Here is a 19254-nt window from a genome sequence, read left to right on the forward strand (position 1 = left end):
ATGAACTATTATTGCCGGAAGGCATTGCATATCTGCACATGTAGAAGAATCATATTAATTTTAATGGCTTCTTAATATTTTATTATTTTATGCACTCTGATTTACTTTTCTAGTCTCATAATGATGATTTATTTACGTTGTTTCTCTTCTTTTATTTTGCTTTTTAAATTATAAATAATATTCCAATGAATTTTCTTTTTATATGTCTTTAGCCACATGTGTAATATATCTATAGGATAAATTCTACATTTGGAATTGCTAGGTATATAATACAATATTTCTTATTGGATATATTCTTAGTCCAATAAAAATGTGCATGTGTGTGTGTTTATATGTGTGTGTGTAATTTATGTTTGTTTTTGATTTCTAATTTAATTCCTTTGTGGTCCAAGAACATACTCTGTATGGTTCCCATTCTTTTATACTTATTGAGACTTGTTTTATGGCCCAGTGGGTACTTAATATGCCATGTATTCTGTAATTGTCAGGTATAGCGTTCTATAAATGTCAATTACATTGGTTGATTATGTTGATCAAATCTTTTATATCCTTACTGATTTTCTATCTACTCCTTCAATCTTTTACTGTAAGACAAGTGTTGAAATTACCAGCTAAAATTGTCAATTTGTCTATTTCCCTATGTTTCCCCAATTCTGCTAAAGTACATATTGTTTTCTATCTTTTCTTGGCTCCAGGGAATTACTACTTCATGTTCCTTAGAGATTACAGTTTAGGCTGTGGTTGATTAATAGTATCATAAAAGATAGTTTCTTTTCACATTTTCATTTTCTCTGTTGTTCTTAAGAAAGAGATCAAGGGGAGAGCTCCTCTACCACACTGTCTGAAGGATGTCTGGAGTTATTTCTGACATGAAGAATCTTGACATTAATGCAGACCACAGTTACCCTCAGGGCGTTCTCTTCATGCCATTTAATAAAACACAGTAAATCACTAAAATGCTGAACTTTTCCTAATTGGGATCTTTTTACCTCAGGGATTGTGTAGGATGGTTCACATCTTGCAATAAACATTATGTCTTATTTTTTAAGTTTTTATTTAGACTGCTGATGAAATATGACTTGACATCACTGTAAGAAAACCCTGTATGGTCAAAAGTAAGAATAATTGATAGGCAAAAGCTTAGTAACAAGGAAACAGAACGAGTCTAATATTTAGGAACTTTCACTGATTATCATTTACGTTGTTATTCGATTCAAATGGTTTGCTTAGCAGGAACTGTCCAAAGTGTTCAGTACATTGGATTATGCATGACCTAGATTTGTAGTTAAAAATCTGCAATCCTGGGACCCTGATGGCTTTTACTCCACAATTTATTGCTTAATTTAACCTTAGGAGTAACATGAGACAAGAAGTACCACAGAAATTGCTATTTATGTTGGAAAACGAACAAACGGGAAAAAAGATATAGTTGCATTTACTCATTATTACTAAATAACTCAAAATTGTGTAAATATAAGTTAAAAAATATAATGAGTTTTTATTAGAACTAGGAAATAATGGTTATTCTTTCTAATATAAATCTGCTGACATTTTATATTCCTGGTTTAGTTGATTCTTTTTATCTTTTCACATTTGGAAGTAATATCTAAGTTATAGTTTTCTGTTATTAAAAATATAAACAAAAAGATTAAAGCATGTGATTCCATATAAGTCTATTCTATTTCTTTTCATATTGAGAACTTCCTTATAGTCCAGAGGGATGTCTTTAAATGAAGGTCCACATCTTGCCCCGATATGTAACTCCAAAACTCAGTTTACAGGTCACATCCTCCAGGAAACTGTCCCGTCACCTCAGAGAGAGATCCCCCTGCAAGGCGAGGTACATGTTAGGATCCTCCTATCCTCCTATTTTAGGTGTTCTAAGAGGTGGGTATCCTCACCTTTAACTCTATTTTCTATGAGTTCGTAGAATACAGAGATTGAGCCTTTTATATCCCTAATGAGTAACATGTTCATAACACATAGTTAGAACATCTATAACATTGTATCATTCATTCTGGATAAACCAATTGAAACATTTTAAATAATGATAAAGACTATCCCCTCCCCCCAAAATAGATAAGTAAATCAGATGTCCCATCATTAATATTGGTACTTTTTATGATAAGGTATTAATTTCCATTTGATTTTTCTAAATGTTGAATAAAACATCACAAACATAGTATAGGTAAAAGGTTTTCTCAAATAGCGTACAGTGGATTGATGGATTTCTTTCTTTTTTTGGATATAAGCCTGGCAATATTTCTACTCACTCTCTAAATCTCTGGGGCTGACCTGAGCTAGAAACTGTCAGCATCTAAATATCTTCCACCTTCACATGCTGGCATAGGTTGCAACATCTTTCCTGAGCAGCTCGTCTGTTGTTACTTTCAAGGGAAAACCCATGCCTGCTACCCCCATATCTCAGTATGCAGTTATAAATGCTGTGAGGATTACAGAATTCGAGCTCCTGCCTTTGGAAAGTTTATAGTCCAAGGCAGTCAGCAAGATCAAGTCAACACTTATTTACCAAGTGACTTATAACAAGGCCAGTGCAAACACTTGAAAAGCAATATAAGTATAGCTAACAGTCTGCAAGTTTCTTAGTTTTCTCCTTACATTGAAATATGCAACCCTTAAGTGAAGGGAAATAATCTGAAACGTGCGCTTCTAAAGGATCAGAATTTCATTTTCTATTTCTTTTGAAAATCTCTGAAATTAGGTAGAAAATTTGCAAATATGCTATTTAAATAATTACAAGACACTAAGGGGTTTATGGGAGTGCTTACCTGATGTGTGGGTGATTTTCACACAGCAATGCAAATTAATTTTCCTTTAAATTGTACATTGTAATTACATGTTTTTTTTTCTTCTCGACATATATATATGTACACTGTTATAGTATTCTATTTACGTGAGATTTTATTTTCTGTCACATTTGCATACATAACATATTAATGTAAATATATACTTGAATACATTGCAAATTTATCAGTCAAAATGGTTGAAATATTTTAAAAATGTTTTTGTTAAACCCAAACATGGTTATCCTATTATGGTTCATCAGGTATTTCCAGTCTAAATATTAAATAAAGAAATTATATGAGCTTCTTGATATTGATTTTCCTGATGTCAAATTTGAAGTGAGACCCATTAGACCTTAAGTGTGCCTAGTACTAGAATGTAGTAAGAGAGATTGCTTTTATTTTCTGGAACTAAAACACAAACATTAGATTTTGTTACAGATGAAATGAAAAGGTAACCTGTTTCCAATTCTCTCCATTAATGAAGATGAATGAGATAAAAAAAAAATATATTTACGTGGGAAACAGTCATCACTTCAAGCACTTGAGGATCTAACGGTGTAAATTTCCTGGCGTCACTCCCTAGCGGTTTTCCTGCACCAACGTACTAGCTAGAAACGAGCGCCACACACACTACACTGAAGAACTGACTTGAACTAGAACTTGACTTATACTGGCCCCTTTTCTTTATGTACTTCTTGACACCTCTGGTGTGCTAGGACTCTAAGCCCAAGGCTTTCATCCCAAAATGTTCATGACACCATCAGCAGGGTGTGAGTGTGTGGTGTATGTGACTATGTGTGTATGTGTGTAACTGTGTGTGTGTGAGTGTATGTGGCATGTGTATCAGTATATGCATATCTTACTTTTGCATATGTTTATAATATTTTTCTTGAATATATCAAAGATAATTAATTTCTTTTATACTGAAAAAATATGGATACTTAATGGAATGTGAAGCAAAGTCATATTGATTTTTAGCAGGAAATGAGATTTCAACATGTTTCAAAAATGCTACCTTAAAACATCTACCTTAGACCAACAAGGACTAAGGTCATGTTGGAAAAGTCAAAGAAATTGTTCAAAATTTCCGTTAACGAAAATGTAAGCAATTGCTTTAAGGAAATTGAAAACTTCCTAGAGATATTGTACCTAATCACTTGAGATTTTAATACAATTTTAAAGTAAATTGCTAATCATTTAAGATTTTAATACAGTTTTAAGGTAAATCTCTAGTTAGAGTAAAAATGCAAGTGATAGGAAAATTTGATAATTTTATTTGTATTTGGAGAATTACCTAAATGTTACATTTTCTTGAAAATATACATAATAAAATGTAGAAAAGTGATTTCTCCAACCACCTAGATTGTGAGAAGTTAAACACTGGATATTTTTAAAGCTTTATGCCACTGGAAGGATGGGTATAGTGATTTTATTTTGATCTGAATAGACTGAAAAAAAATTAGCAATATCAAAGAAGAAGTGTATCTTATGTTAAGTATTCTTATTACACAAAAATAAAGAGGTCAGTATGAAACTTTTGGAGGTAATGGATATGTTTACAGCATTGAATGTGATGATGTTTTCACAGGTGTACTTATCTCTACCTCATCAAGTTTTATACATTAAATATGTACAGTCTTTTGTACGTAATGCAAAGTACAGCCATTTTTATGTATGAGTCTTTTATTTGTACTCAATAAAATGGTTTAAAAATGAGTCTAAAATGAGATTGTTTATTAAAAAGATTGCAGAAATACATTGATATAATATTTGCATTATTTAATTTACTTGCATGAGTATTTATAAGATAATTTTTATTGTTGGACTGCAATCAAATTTTAGATCTGTTTAAAATGATTTATCTCTTACATATATTATTTATCAATTCATTTCTAGATTATAATAATAGCCTCTACACCTAGCTCTCTGCCTCTAGACTCAATTGCTTGCAGTCTATCATGAACTCCCCTACCATATCTGTCTTTACATCCATGATTTCTTTTTCATATTATGCCATCCTCAAAATCTTCTTTGGTATCTAATTATGGTCAGAAATAACAGCCTTTCATTAATTTCTCAATGCATCCAGATATTTATTAAACTTACATTTTTCCTTGTGGTAAAATGAGTTTTATGAAGAAAAAGGAAGTGAGAGGAAGAGGAGGAGGAGGGGAAGAGGAGGGAAAGACAGAAAGAGAGAGACAGAGATGTTTAGCATATTCTGTTTTCTGCCTGCTGTGGAAATGACTGTAGGTCAGTGGCGGAGGATAGCAATGTAAATAAATAATATAAAACACCCAATAATTTGAGATAAAATAGAAGAATGTTAGAATCCTAAGAGGTAAGCAATTCAGTTAACAGGAAGAAATGTTGGGAATAAACTATTAGAGAAGAGGACGGAAAGTATGTGACAAAAAGTTATGAGGAAGAGAAAACAATGACTGGGTATACAAAGGGGAAGACTCAGAGGCAAAGGAGCAGCGTGTCACTCTCTGGAAATTGCAAAGAGTTTGGTTCAAGTAGAGAAAAATCTGTGCTTCTACTCTGCAATGGAGTGGCAGGAGCTAGATGATGTGTCACTTCAGTCACATCTTGTGTGTCACATCAATGACATTGTGTGTCACTTCAATGACATTTCATAACCTTGTGAGAGCAGTTAAGGATCTGTATTTTTTACACGTCTCTGCAGACAGTGGATGGATTAGAGTGGCTAGGAATTGGATACTTCTAATATTCATTAGCAATTGTCTTGCAATTTCTAATATTCATTTAGAAAATAAGCTGCAAAAATATTTAGTGAAAGATGATGAGACTGAATTAAGTATGTTATTATAGGAAAAGACAAGTGGAAATCAAATCAATAGCTATCACTTATTGAATGCTTACTATGCTGTGATGGTTAATTTGTGTGTTAATTTGGCTAGGTTATGGTGCCTGACTATTTGATTTAAAACTAATCTTGTCATGAAAGTAGTTTGCAGATGCAACTGACATTTATAATCAGTTGATTTTAAGTAAAGAATAATGTGGGTGGTCCTTATCAAATCAGGTAAATTCCTTAACAACAAAAACAGGTTTCCCGAAGAAGAATGACTTCTGCCCCAAGACTGTAGCTCAAGATTGCAACATTAACTCCTATCTGAGTTTCCAGCCTGCTAGACTGTCCCCATAATTGCATGAGCCAATTCCTCAAAATCTCCCGCGCTCTCTCTCTCTCTCTCTCTCTCTCTCTCTCTCTCGAGAGAGAGAGAGAGAGAGAGAGAGAACACACATATATACATACATACACTATTGGTTCTGTTTTCTGGAGAATCTTGACTTGTGTATATGCCCTATCTCATTTAAACCTCAAACAAAACTGGGAGTAGTTATGATTTTCTTTCATCTTCAATATACTTAAGCTTAGAGCTGTCAGCCTTCCCTAAGTCACAAAACAAAAAAAGAATCTGGGCTTGAGCTGAGGTTTTTCTGATTCTAGATATCATGTTGTAATCAGTGAAATGTTTTTCCCTTCTCAAGCTCCAACTTCTTCATCTGATTTTCAAAATCTTTTAATTCTTGTGGTAGAATTATAGATGAGTATATTTTATTTTTTATATATGAATTTATATAACTATATGAATTTTCAATATGTCCTACGAGTGATTTTTACTTTTATATGACAAAGTTAATTTTAAAAAGAAAAAAGACATACCATCTTAAACCAGAAGCCTTTTCAATTCAATTACTAATATATTTTTCCTGTTTTAGGACCCACTGTGTCTTTTTATAATACATTTACCACAGCTAAAGTGGTCCACTCACCACCTTCTCTAAATAATGCATGTTGTATCGTGTCAGAGATTTTTCCCACAGTTTGCCACATCCAAATCACCTTCCCCCGCACCTAGTGTTACTGAAACATTCTCCATTCTTTGTGTTCTAATTCAACCCTCTTTACCCAGAAATTATGTCAATCTCTTACCTCTCTTCTCTACAGCCAGGGATCTTTTACAGCAAATAAAATTAGAAACTGAAAATTAAGGACGAGAAATTAATTGTCCTTAGTTTGTAAACGCTACAGGACTCTTTAATCAATGTAATGCAAAACTAATTAAAGTATTGTAATGACTCATCTCTAATAAAATCATATTGCTGACTTTGCTGATGGCTTCAAATATGGATAAAGCCTGTCATATTCACATAAAATGGACCATTAGCCATTCGTAAAGAAGTGTGCTTAATTTATATTGAATTTATGTTTACAGGCACACAAAAGATAACCTTGAAAAATATGGAATTTACCCCAAAACTTTCCCAAAGGACTTTGGAAAATGCGATTACAAAGAATTTAGGATTAGTTCTTCCCAAAACTGAAATTAAAATTCAGGCTTTTTAAAATCTTTTTTAAAATAATAAAAATTAACACCCTAAAATACTATATGCCAAATACTTTTCAAAGTGCTTTATATTTATACATTAAACACCAGAATAGCACTATTAGTAAAGTACTGCTATTGTCGCCACTTTAAAGATAAGGAAATTTAGGCACATAGAGACTAAATAATATACTCAAGGTCAAAAGCTAGTAAGTAGTGGATTCAGGATTCAATCACCTGCAAAATGACTGCTGTGAGAGGACTTATGATTTTTGTAAACTTTAAGTATTTTTATAATTTTCTAAAATATATTGAAAAACAGGAAATCAATAGCAAATAGGAATCATTAAAGAAAATGCAAGCAACTGATACTACTTCCTTGAGTGTATTAAACTATTATTTTGGCATAGGTGTAGGTTCCTCTCAAGCTTGAAGAATAAGAATGTCATTTAAAACCAACCAAAGTTTTAAAGATTTTCTTGAGCACTCTCTAGTGTCATAAACATGAAGTTATCTCGGGTTTCCGGGTTCTGGAATTTTGTGTGTTTCCAATTTGCCTCTGCCCCAATGGACTAGCTGTCCTGTCGACAGCATCAGAGTGAAACAGGTAGGCTAGAGCACCCGCCCACCTCTTGGTGCCCACTCACCACTGTCCGTGGACACATTGACTGGTGCCTTCTCTGAACCAAACCTGCCATCTTAATATCTAGCATATCCTATGCAGCTTCTGCTGTCAATCTTCAGGAATATCATAATGCAATGGATCTAGACACAGTCCTACATAAGTATATTAAATACACCATTTTAAAATTTCTCTAAATATACATATGATAAAGGCAAACATATCATTTATAATCTATAGTATCTGAACCATTGCCTTATTTTTTCATTTTAAATCACTGTCTTGTTTTCGTCATAATTATTTAATCAACTATTCAACCAGTTAGTGCGGATATGGCAGTGAAAACAGGGTATTACGTCAGATTTCTTTGTGAAACACAACCATAAAGATGTTTAAGCAGCTTCACGTCTAATGTCTGGCAACTTTGTATACACTTCTTTCAATATTTCTGGGTAAACCTTTGTTTTCTCAATGTCTGTTTTGTCTGAGTCCATAAAACCATGTTAAACATGTGGAGAATTAAAGACCAGGGATAAGAATTTATTTTACTCTTGAATCTTTTCTATATTATAAGTAGTTTTTCCTTTAATCCTTTCATGTTCTCCCTTCTTCTCTGTCCCAATCATTTTGAAAATAAAAATTTTAAAATAATTTCAATATTTAAAAAAATATAATATAATATATTATATAAATGAGGCCAATAAGCAGAGTCAAATGCCCTCATGTTACTGATGATGAAAATGAAGTACCAAAAGGAAAAATGCCTTGGCCAGGGTCACTTGACCAACCACTGGCAAAGACCTTATCTCAGGTGTATTCACTTCCAGAATATTTCAGGGTCCAGAAGTTTTTCCAGTGAAAAGAAGCACTGTTTAGTAACAGTATATTATTCTACATCCTTCTTGTGATATGAAATATCTAGTACTACTTCCTTATTTCATCAATCAGCTTATGAAAGTATTTCTTAGATTTACAAAATGAAATAAAAATAATAATTTTATGCTCCTTCTTAAGGGAAATATTTATACTTCCCAAATTAATTATCATAATGAAAGAATAGTAGAGATATTTCTATTTTATATCTGAGGAACTTGAGGTCCATGGGAAATAAGAGACACACCTCAGCCCATCCAGCTGTTGTTGAAGCAGCAATTCTAATTTAAAAAAAACATCTAGAGGATTCTAACTTCTGTTAAAGGATTCTGTTAAGAGTTAGAGTTAGGGTTGGTCAATCAGAATTATTATAGGTAAATAGGGTAAACATATTGAGAAGAGTTTCAAGAATTTCAATTTCAATTCAATTCAAAACTGACAGAACTCTAAAGAAAAAGATCACATACGCATCATCACTAGAAGAAATAAAAATCTTCAAAATATAATTATTAAGGCTGATCTAAAGGACACATGTAGAACACTGTGCCTATCACATGCAAAACATTTATAAAAGTTTATATTAAGCCATAAACAAGTCTTATCAATTTCAAAGTCACTATTACAAACATTTGTTTTTGAACTCTACAAATTAGTTTTAAAGCCAATTCCATATTTTTACAAATTTAAAAACAAATACCAAAATAACCCACCTGAAATAAGAACATACAATAAAAATTGAAAAAAAAATTCAAATTAAATTCTATTAAAATATTACCATCAAATTTGTTGAATGAAGTTTAAGCAAAATTTAGAGAAAAATATATAGTCTTCAGTATTTATATTAGAAAAGAAAAATAAAACACTAATATTATTATAGAAAGTATCAAATAAATTTAAAATTTGGCTTTTTGAGGAGACAAATGTGAAATTTACAAATATCAAACAAAATTGATCAGGAAAAAAGAGAGAAAGTACTTACAAATAATATTAGGAAGGAAGAAAAATACAACAAATGCCAAGATTAAAAGAATACTTTTTAAGTTATTACAATATCATGCTAAAAATTGGAAATTTAAGTAAGATGGATTTTTAGAAATGTACAGATTACCAATACTAATTCAAATGTAAAACTTAATCTTATAGCCATAATAGAATAAGTTTTTTAAAATATTCCCACAATAGACCCCACATCATACCTACATACATTCGTCAGGTAGCTAGGGTAAGAAGATTTTAATAAAATAGAAAGTATAAAAATTGAAATGGAAGTAATAATGTCATTATTAACAAGTAATATGATAATCTGGAAAAATTAGGTGTTGGTGATGCTATGGAACAAAGGGAACTCTCACAATGTTGCTGGTAGGAGTATAAACACAAACAATTTAGAAATCCATTTGGCAATGCTTACAACGTTTCATCACGCACATGTCATATGAGCAAGCAGTACCTCTTCCTGAGCAGTATTCCCTTGAAGTCCTTATATGGGCACCATGAGACATGTACAAGAGCATAGTGTTGCTCAAACTTCTTTTATATATCAATAATTCTCTTTTTGAGCTTGTGATAATTTCAAAATATGATGAAAAATCCTCTTAAGAGAATATTGTCAAGTGTAAACTTCTGTCTTAAATTTTTACCCTGAACAATGCTTTAAAAATGCATAGTCTGTTTTTTGAGTTTTGCATGACAAGCGACATTATTATGTAATGGAAATTTCACAAAACTAGGTCCTAGTATTCTTGGATCTCTTCAAGCTTTCATTATTAACTAGCAGTTTAATCATACATTACTCTATAAACTTGTTTTGTGTTTTAATTAATTTATAATACTAGTATTATTGGACACATTCTTCAGTTAGAATACCAAATAAAAGATATAGAGTTAAATTTAAAAATATCAAGTATAATAGGGCAATTTTTAGAACAAAGTAGTTTCCGTAAACATGTTCCATAGGGCCATGGTGGAGAGTACTTGGTGCCCATCAATGTCTGTCCTTACCAGCTGCTGCCCTTGGACTCCCCAGGCTGCATACTGCAAGACGGAGTCCTCTACTTCTGGAGGATTTAACTCCCAAACTTCCCTTGAAAAAAGGTAAATATTTTTACATGAACAAATTGACATCTACACCAACAATTTAGTTCAACAATTGCTCATGAAAACCAGAAAATCAAAGAACTTACCTAGTGTGTATGTTGTAAATCACATATGAAGCAGTATACGAATAATGAAAAATCTGAAATTTAAAAAAAAGAAGAGTCATCAACTCTAGTTTGGAATACAGGCTGTATCTTAATGTGTATATATGTTCTTGACAAAATCCAGGAAATCCGAGAATTGGTTTTAGAGAAAAATTAAAATGTGAAATATTCCAGTCCTGGAGTTTATTATCTTCTCTGAGCCTTACTGGAATACCCTCCTAACTCTTCTTCCACCCTCAATCCCATGCCTTCTTCAATCCACTCTATACTTAGTATAATTGTACTATATTGATTTCTAGTTCACAGTTTTCAGTGATTCCTCATTGCCTATAAAATAAAGTTTAAACTGCTTCAGTGTTCCAGAATTTTGGTATTTTGGGTCTACATGCTTTTCCACCCTTATCATCCACTACTTCCCTTTACCTAGTCTATATTTCAGTCACAGATGAATTTCCCTTGTATATCCTGAACTTCTTCTGTGTTATTTTCCTAGGACATCTTACCGTAACTCAGGTGGAAATTTTCCCTCTTTCTAATACAGCTTCTGAATAAAGCTCATATTCATCCTCTCAATTGAAATCCACCTCTCTCGCAGTTTACTCTTTGATTCTTAGGACTCTTCTCACCCTGTAGTATGAGCTATATAAATATTTTAACTATATGTCTCCTTTTCCCACCAGAATGTCGTCAGGTCCAGATGAGTATGACCTTTGCATCCTCCACATTACCTAGTACAGTGTCGCGTTTGGATGCAACACATCACAGATATTTGTTGAGTAATGATTTTGATGGGGAAAAACTCTTGCAGCTTGAAGTGTTTGTTGGTGGAGACAAAGAAAGATAACACTCTCTACTCATCCATAGTAATAGTTGAAAACCATATATTACATAGTTGGTTGCAAGTATGTGATCTTCAAGAGATTTTAGTACTATCTTATAAAGAACTCTGTTTCTGTCTAAAGGCCGTCTTCCCAAGGATCACAGCACCCGTGACAGGGTGACATTAAATCCCAAACATAGGACCACAGTGGATAATGCAAAAAAATCTCTATAATTTGGTTCTTACTAGGTAGAGACAATGAAATAGTGGAATATAGAAGAACTGAGGAAAACTGCAAAAGATGGTTTAGGGAAAAAGATGATGAGTATGTTATATTTCAGTGAAAATTATTTTACTCTAAGCTATGTGGATATAGTGAAAAAAATTCTCTTTCTAGCTATAATAAGTTATAATATTATTTCTGGGATTTACAGAACATATATTGATATTTTCATTTTTCAGTATGCAATTATAAAGTTTCTTTTATTCCTGTAGTGGATGTACATTATACAAATATTATAATACTGTCAATTAAAACTCCCTAGAAGTCAACTTGTTATTTCTTCTCACTGCAATAACAGCTTCAATTAAACATGATTAGCCACATATTTGGTAAAGCAATACTAGCGTTCTCTCTTTGTATTGAAATTACAATCCTTTCCCCATTTGTTATAGTATTGTGTTTTACAATGCAGCTTTATTCTCCCATTCCTTTTGGAATAACAATTAAATCAGAGATTGCCTTCACTATAGAGATATAGAAGCAAAAATAATTTTTCCTGGTGTCTATTTTAGTATTCACATTTTATTCTACAAAATTCCATATTTGACTACAAATTTTAAAGCTTGAATTTACTACTCTAACTGACAAAGAGGTGAGAAATGTGATCACTTCTATAAACATTTTTCTTTTTTATCTCAGAAAGTTCTGTTGCCAAAGGAAACTGCCAAGTGAGCACTTGGTCTTCAAAGCAGACGAATGTGTCAATGATGTTATGGGTAAAAGGAGATTATTCTTTCCATCTGTTAATCACCTAACACACTGTACCTGACTTCTAGGCTTACATCCATCTTTAGAGAAAGAGTTCCTGTGCATTACTCTTTTGGTCAAAGCAGGCCAAAACAACCACTGAGACAAAGCCAGATATAAGCATTGAACTTTGTTCTCTTTCTATAATATTTGTTATAGAAGTTGCTGGCTCTTCTCAGTCTATAAACCAAAGAACTTAGATGTCCTCCAAATGGTGTGATTTGGAAAGGGGGATATAGAAATCCACTTTCTGTTTTTTTAGTTCTTAGCTTGATAAAGCATTTGCTTCTCTCACCTGGTGTGTTGAAGTGGAAGACCACAATAATGAGTTAACCTTGACGTGCCTCAAACCCGTGGCAGGCTGAAGTGACAAGTTAGAGGGCTTCTTCCTCATCTATAGGTGTCCTACAGAGCCAGCAGTTTGCCATCTACAGATAATTAGAATCTAGCTCTTTTTCCTAGCTTAGCACTCTTTCCTCTAAATCCATTGTCCTTTGATGTGTGTGTGTGTGTGTTTGCGTGTGTGTGAGCGCGCGTGAACTCCCAGCAGATCTCAAATATTTCTTGTTTTGTAACTTTCCATAATTAAAATAGCATTCTATGCCCACAACAGAACATAAAGAGTACTGGGTAGGAGGTATCTTGAACAGGGTTAGAGGTAGAGGTTTCTCTTTGTGTGTTTACATAGTGTTGCAGAGATTTTAAAAGGGGGATTTTTCAATGAGAATTGGATTTAGCTTTACTGAACATCTGTATTAAGGTAGACTGGTCTAAATTCACTCTGTGTTAATCTGTATCTCTCTCTCTCTCTCTCTCTCTCTCTCTCTCTTTCCCTGAGTAGCATTTTTATTCTGCTTTAATATTTCTCATTTCCTTTTATCTTAGGATCCTCTTCTACATTGCCTAGGTAGGTCTGGTTTCATGTCCCTAAGGCTGAATAGTCTTTTTCCTGTAATGATTGGCTGCTGCATAATGAGAGTCAAACTGAGCATCTGATGAGATCCTTGGGGAAAAAAACATTTCACAGTCAAAAGTTACATATTCATCCCATCCTTGCAAATGATGTTCCACTGCTTGTTACAGAGTATGAATAGTTATGGCCAAGGTAGTGGGAGTGGGGCAAAACTGAGCTACACTGTATAAAACTTGATCCAAGCTTACTCCTGGAAGCGGGTCTTGAGATGTCCAATCACTCAATCCCATGATGTCAAAAGGTATTGGGAGGTACAGAGAGCATCATAAGATCCTGCAACCCAATCTGATCCTCATCATCTCTACATTATTTTGGGAATCCCAAAAAGAGGTTGATTATTAAACGTTGATTACCAAGACTGGTATAATCAATTCTCATTACTTGCTATAGTTATGTTACATAAAGTCATTATAAATACTGAATTAGCAAATACTGAACCATTGCTCCTAGGAGGAATACAGGATTAGGTTCCTGTGAGTCTCCAGTCACAACGTCTCCATCAACTGATCAATATATAACCTTGTTTCATATGTGTTTCTTTTTGAATACATTATATTTAATATTTAATATTGTTGATTCATTAACATTGAGCTCACGGCCAACAGCATTATAACTCATGCCTGAACGAAGCTTATCTAACATGTGTACTTTCCCTGCAAAGCACATCACAGCCTTCTCGCACCTAGGAACACGAGACAGCCTTTTCAGCACTATGCTTGGGAGGCATTTTAAAGAGCAAAACCATCAAGAAAAAGCACAAACGTGAAAAACATAGTGCTAAAAGGATCATGATAAGGACACTAATTTACAACACGAAAGCTGAAACAAGAAGGCAGAGTGTCGCTTTGTTTGATCTTAGCCGGGAAAGTGTACACCAGGAACTCAACTGTTCTGCTGCTCTGTACTCGTCTGTGCATGACTGAGAAGGAGCAGTGAGTATAGATTTTAAGGTTACAACTAAATTTTAGAAAGTAGGCAAACTTGTAAATCCAGAATCTACAAATAATGAAGTTCGACTGTACTAGTCACACAGACAGAGCATGAGATATTACTGGAAGAAAGAAAAAGCAGGCATATTTAAGGTCTGCCAGAACTGGAACACAAGAAAACTATAGAAGTTATCCAGAATGATGGCATTCATGCTCTGTAAATGAAAACTAGCTACATCCATTCATTGATCAAATGTCTGTTAAGCAACATCTTTGACACAGGCACTGCAACAAGTACCATTTAAAAAAATTGAGATAATAAAAATTATTTTTAAAATAGGATAAAATACAAAAGAGAATCAATTGACAATTTTTACTTACTCCTATATATTGTCTATCTCTCGTTTTATAAACATTTATTGAATACTAATCGTGTTCAAGCTCATAAGTTAAGTACCTTGCCAAATGCAAAGATCGTAATAAACATGATCCCTGTCCCCAAGGAGCTCTTGATCCAGTCAAGGTGACAAGGTTAAGAAACAGTACATTAGTATAGACCGCTCTGTTACAGGTCATGGTTAAATTAAGACTTGAAGATTATAAATCTATAGGATTTCAAAGAAGCAATTAATATTTTTGGTTTCAAGATTGCATTATAGAGAAGGTAACAGTTGACTTAGGCATTGAAGGGACTGATATAGTTGAGAAAAATGCAGCTAGTGTATCAAATTTAAGGTAATGCTACATACAACACTAACAATTCTTGAATTGAGCATTTACTGTATATCAAACTCTGCTGAGTGCTTTACATATATTTTAACATTTACTGTTTAAATCAACTTGAAGAAGTAGATACGATCATTCATAATTCACATGATAGGTTCTGGAAGCACTGTGGGGAGACAGACCCACAGTCTGAGCTCAAGTCTGCCTGATTACAACCCATATTGTGACTTAATCTCTGAGCACATTCTCTTTCAGGGAGCTGGGGCGGGAAGTATGACTCCAGGTTTGCAAAAGATTCATTTCTGAAAGACCTGTTACACCACCATCCGAAGATTTATTGACAGGAGTAGGCAGGAATTAATTGTGATTACCACAGTTAAGAGAGCTTTCATTTTGGAAAGATGATCTACTATATCGGATTAAAAATGCAAATCCCCTTCTTCTTTAGCTGTTTTTCACAATTTTTTCTTGGAATATCAGTTATTACCTAAGACATCTATGGGGATTCATGTCAAGGAGAGTTATACTTACAAGAAAAAAGAACAGGGTATTTTAGTAGTTTATGTTTAAACAAGAGGTTTATATCTCTGGGTGCCAAACCTTTTCTGCACTGCAATTCATCTGCCGAATTGGTACAAATAGCATGCATTTTCACAGCCTGGAAAACATTTAAAATAGGACTATGGATTTTCTATTGTCTCAAACTGTTAGAAAAACTAAACTTTGAGGAAGTAAGTCTCTGAGTAAATAGCATTTACGAAAGAATGCCGATGAGAGAAAAGACAATAGAGGCAAGGCTGTTAGTTTCTCTGGGAAGTAAGTGGTACGATGAGGCCAAGTTTGTTCTAGGATAATGGAATACCTTTTAAGATGAGTGAGTAATGATTCTATTGTTGGAAAAATTTTATCTTTATTATGCAGTGAATAACTAGACTATCAGGTAAGATACTCTACATAGTAAATACAATTCACAAAATTACAAGCTGCAGCTCTATAAAAATCCTTTTAAAACATTGCAAAAAAAAGGCTTTGTGAACGCTTGAACAACAATTATTGGTTGAAAGGGAAAATAAATATGGGAGGGAATTAAAGGTATAAGTAATATTTGTCAGTAACTGGCCTGCCTATTAACAACAGCCAGCATGAGAAGAATACACGTTATTATATCACAGGAGATCTTAGACTGAGCAGAATAAATCATTTTCTGACATATTCCTTGTTAGATAAATTAACTGATCATGGTAGACAACCCCTCCCCCCAAGTTGTTCTTGAATTCAGTTCATGAGATGTTGTCTACGATGCAAAATTTCATTTCAAAGACACTTCGTAGCATCAGTTTTTCAATTATTCACATTTAACATGTAACTTTCACCATAATATACAGCCTCATTGAGAATGCCATTATTTGTAATAAAATGTTTTCATGTACCAGTCTTTTCTCTATTTTTTTTTTTTTTTCGAGGAAGATCAGCCTTGAGCTAACATCCATGCCAATCCTCCTCTTTTTGCTGAGGAAGACCGGCTCTGAGCTAACATCTGTTGCCAGTCCTCCCCCTTTTTTTCCCCAAAGCCCCAGCAGATAGTTGTATGTCATAGTTGTACATCCTTCTAGTTGCTGTATGTGGGACGTGGCCTCAGCATGGCCAGAGAAGTCGGTGTGCGCTGGGGATCTGAACCCGGGCCGCCAGTAGCAGAGCGCACGCACTTAACCGCTAAACCACGGGGCCGGCCTCAGACCTTTCTCTATTAATTAATGCAAATGAGCTACTTACCAATTGGCATTCAACTATTTCCTATGTACCATCATTGAAAATATCTGATTTGATAATCTGAATAGCACTTAAACGTTGATTTCTGACAGTGGGGCAAGTAGGTTTTCAATTTGCACTGAAATAAGTTTAAACATCATCTAACAAACTATAAGCTAGTTTTCTTTCTAGCACGTCAAAGCAGAAATATGTTCCAATAGGACAGAGTGAGAGACAAACTCTCAACCCTGTTTCTAGTTAGTGCTAGAACTAGAAAGTAGAAAGGCAAGGACGAAAATTACTGTTTCAACCTACAGGTGTTTGCAGGCCCTCTAACTGAGCCAAGAGTGTAAATTAGGAAAGTGGTCATTTCACTCCACAACTCTGAGGGAAAGGTGCTTTCTTCACCTCAATGGCATCAAGCCCTAGCTTGTGCTTTCTCAAGCAGGTTACTTAAAATTTTTAATTTACTCATCAAGAAAATCAGAAAAAGCCAAATATATCCAACTGTTTTGTTATAACGATTAGAGGACAAATTATATGGAAATTATTTGGTTATTATATGAGGCTAGGCCAAGAAAATGGTGTCAGGAAAACTCAAATCTATTTCAACTGTAACTTGTTAACTTCTTTAATAAAAGTCCTACTATCAAGCAGGAAAATAAAAAAAAGCAACTTAAAATTAGTTGTATGGATTTTGTATTAGTCACTTTTCACAACACTATACTCCCATAGATAATTAAAACACACCTGTGTTGAATGATTTTTTAAATTTTAGAAAAATTATAATAAATATAATTTTCAAAAATGTATGATAATTTATGTGAATATTTACATATTAAGAGCTATTTAGGATGATCGTATTTTTCACATATTATACAAAATTCATTGCATATTTATGCATATCCTTAGAATATATTCCCAGAAGTAAAATTTATAGCAGAAGATACGCACATTTTACATTTTGATTCATATTACCAAGTCATTTTCCAGAAAGGATAAAAACAATTTATACTGCTATGTGCTACACAAGTATCTTTTTTTCTTTAATGCCACAATAAAATAATGTTACTTGTTGTGCTGATTTGAATTGTTTGAATAGCAAAAACAAAAACAAAACATCATCATTTAGACTTGCCGTTTGATTGTGATTAAGCTTGCATATCTTGTTATAAGCTTTTAATGCTTTGTATTTCTTCATCTGTGACCTGTCTATCAATGTCTTTTCTATGGGATTATTCATCTTTTTCTTGTTGATCTCTAAAAACTCTTTTTATCTTATGAATTGTAACTTGGTTTTCATGAATGCAACAAGTATTTTACCCAATTAATATCTGCCATTTCACTTTGTGTGTGTATGTATTCTATAAAGAAATTTTAAATCTTTATATGATTATTTCTAAAAGTTATTTCCTATTTCAGACCCTAGTTGCATGTCAAGAGAATGTTCACTAACTCAACCTTATAAACTTTAAACAATCATTTTTTCTAGGATTTTTTAAATCCATAATCTCTTCAATCCATCTAAAATTATTTTTTGTTTAAGGTGTGAAGTATAAACCCAGTTTTATTTTTTATTTCCCAAATAACTTGGCAGTTTTCTAACACAATTTGTTCAGTAACTTATCTGTTTTGCTTATTTTAAGGTTACTCCTAAATCCCATATAGAACTTCGATCTTTTTCTGGACTATTTTGGTTTTATTCATTTATTTGCCTTTTTCTGACTAGAATCACCACAACATAACTTTAAAATATATTTTAACATCTGAGAAAATTAATACATTTTCATCTTTTTTGTGATATATACACTCTAAATCTTGTCTATTTAAGCACAGGTCTTAATATGCTGATTAAATTCTAGTTAAACTGTGAAAAGGATTAAATATTGTCAAATGAAAATTTTATTGTGTGTTATCTTAAAAAACTCTTGAGTCATTTCTTAAAACATATTTTTATTGGTGATGAACATCATTTACTTGTTTATGTTTTTATTTAATATCCTCCATTAATGTATTAATCTAAGTCTGCAGGGTAGTGTCATAGTGAAGACTATGGGTTGAGTGTTAAAATGTCTCTGTGGATTATTTGTCTGGCTCAATATGGGCAAACTTGGACACGTGACATAACTTTGCCTCAGTTTTCTGGTGAGGATGACATTGTCAAGG

General features: G+C 33.2%; 1 protein-coding gene across 5 annotated transcripts in view; it reads right to left on the minus strand.

The window, feature by feature from the left end:
* DPP10 (dipeptidyl peptidase like 10) overlaps positions 1–19254 on the minus strand; it is an 830517-nt gene that overhangs the window by 130142 nt on the left and 681121 nt on the right. For all 5 annotated transcript variants that reach the window (XM_087435067.1, XM_087435066.1, XM_087435064.1 and 2 more), the window contains 2 exons: positions 10844–10896; positions 10662–10743 (listed from right to left, as the gene is read on the minus strand). In XM_087435067.1, coding sequence (XP_087291193.1) covers positions 10662–10743; positions 10844–10896 — 135 coding nt within the window. The remainder of the gene's footprint in view (positions 1–10661; positions 10744–10843; positions 10897–19254) is intronic.

This window comes from Ceratotherium simum, chromosome 9 (genome assembly GCF_057802395.1).
Source record: "Ceratotherium simum simum isolate JZ-2026a chromosome 9, ASM5780239v1, whole genome shotgun sequence".
Lineage (NCBI taxonomy): Eukaryota > Metazoa > Chordata > Mammalia > Perissodactyla > Rhinocerotidae > Ceratotherium > Ceratotherium simum.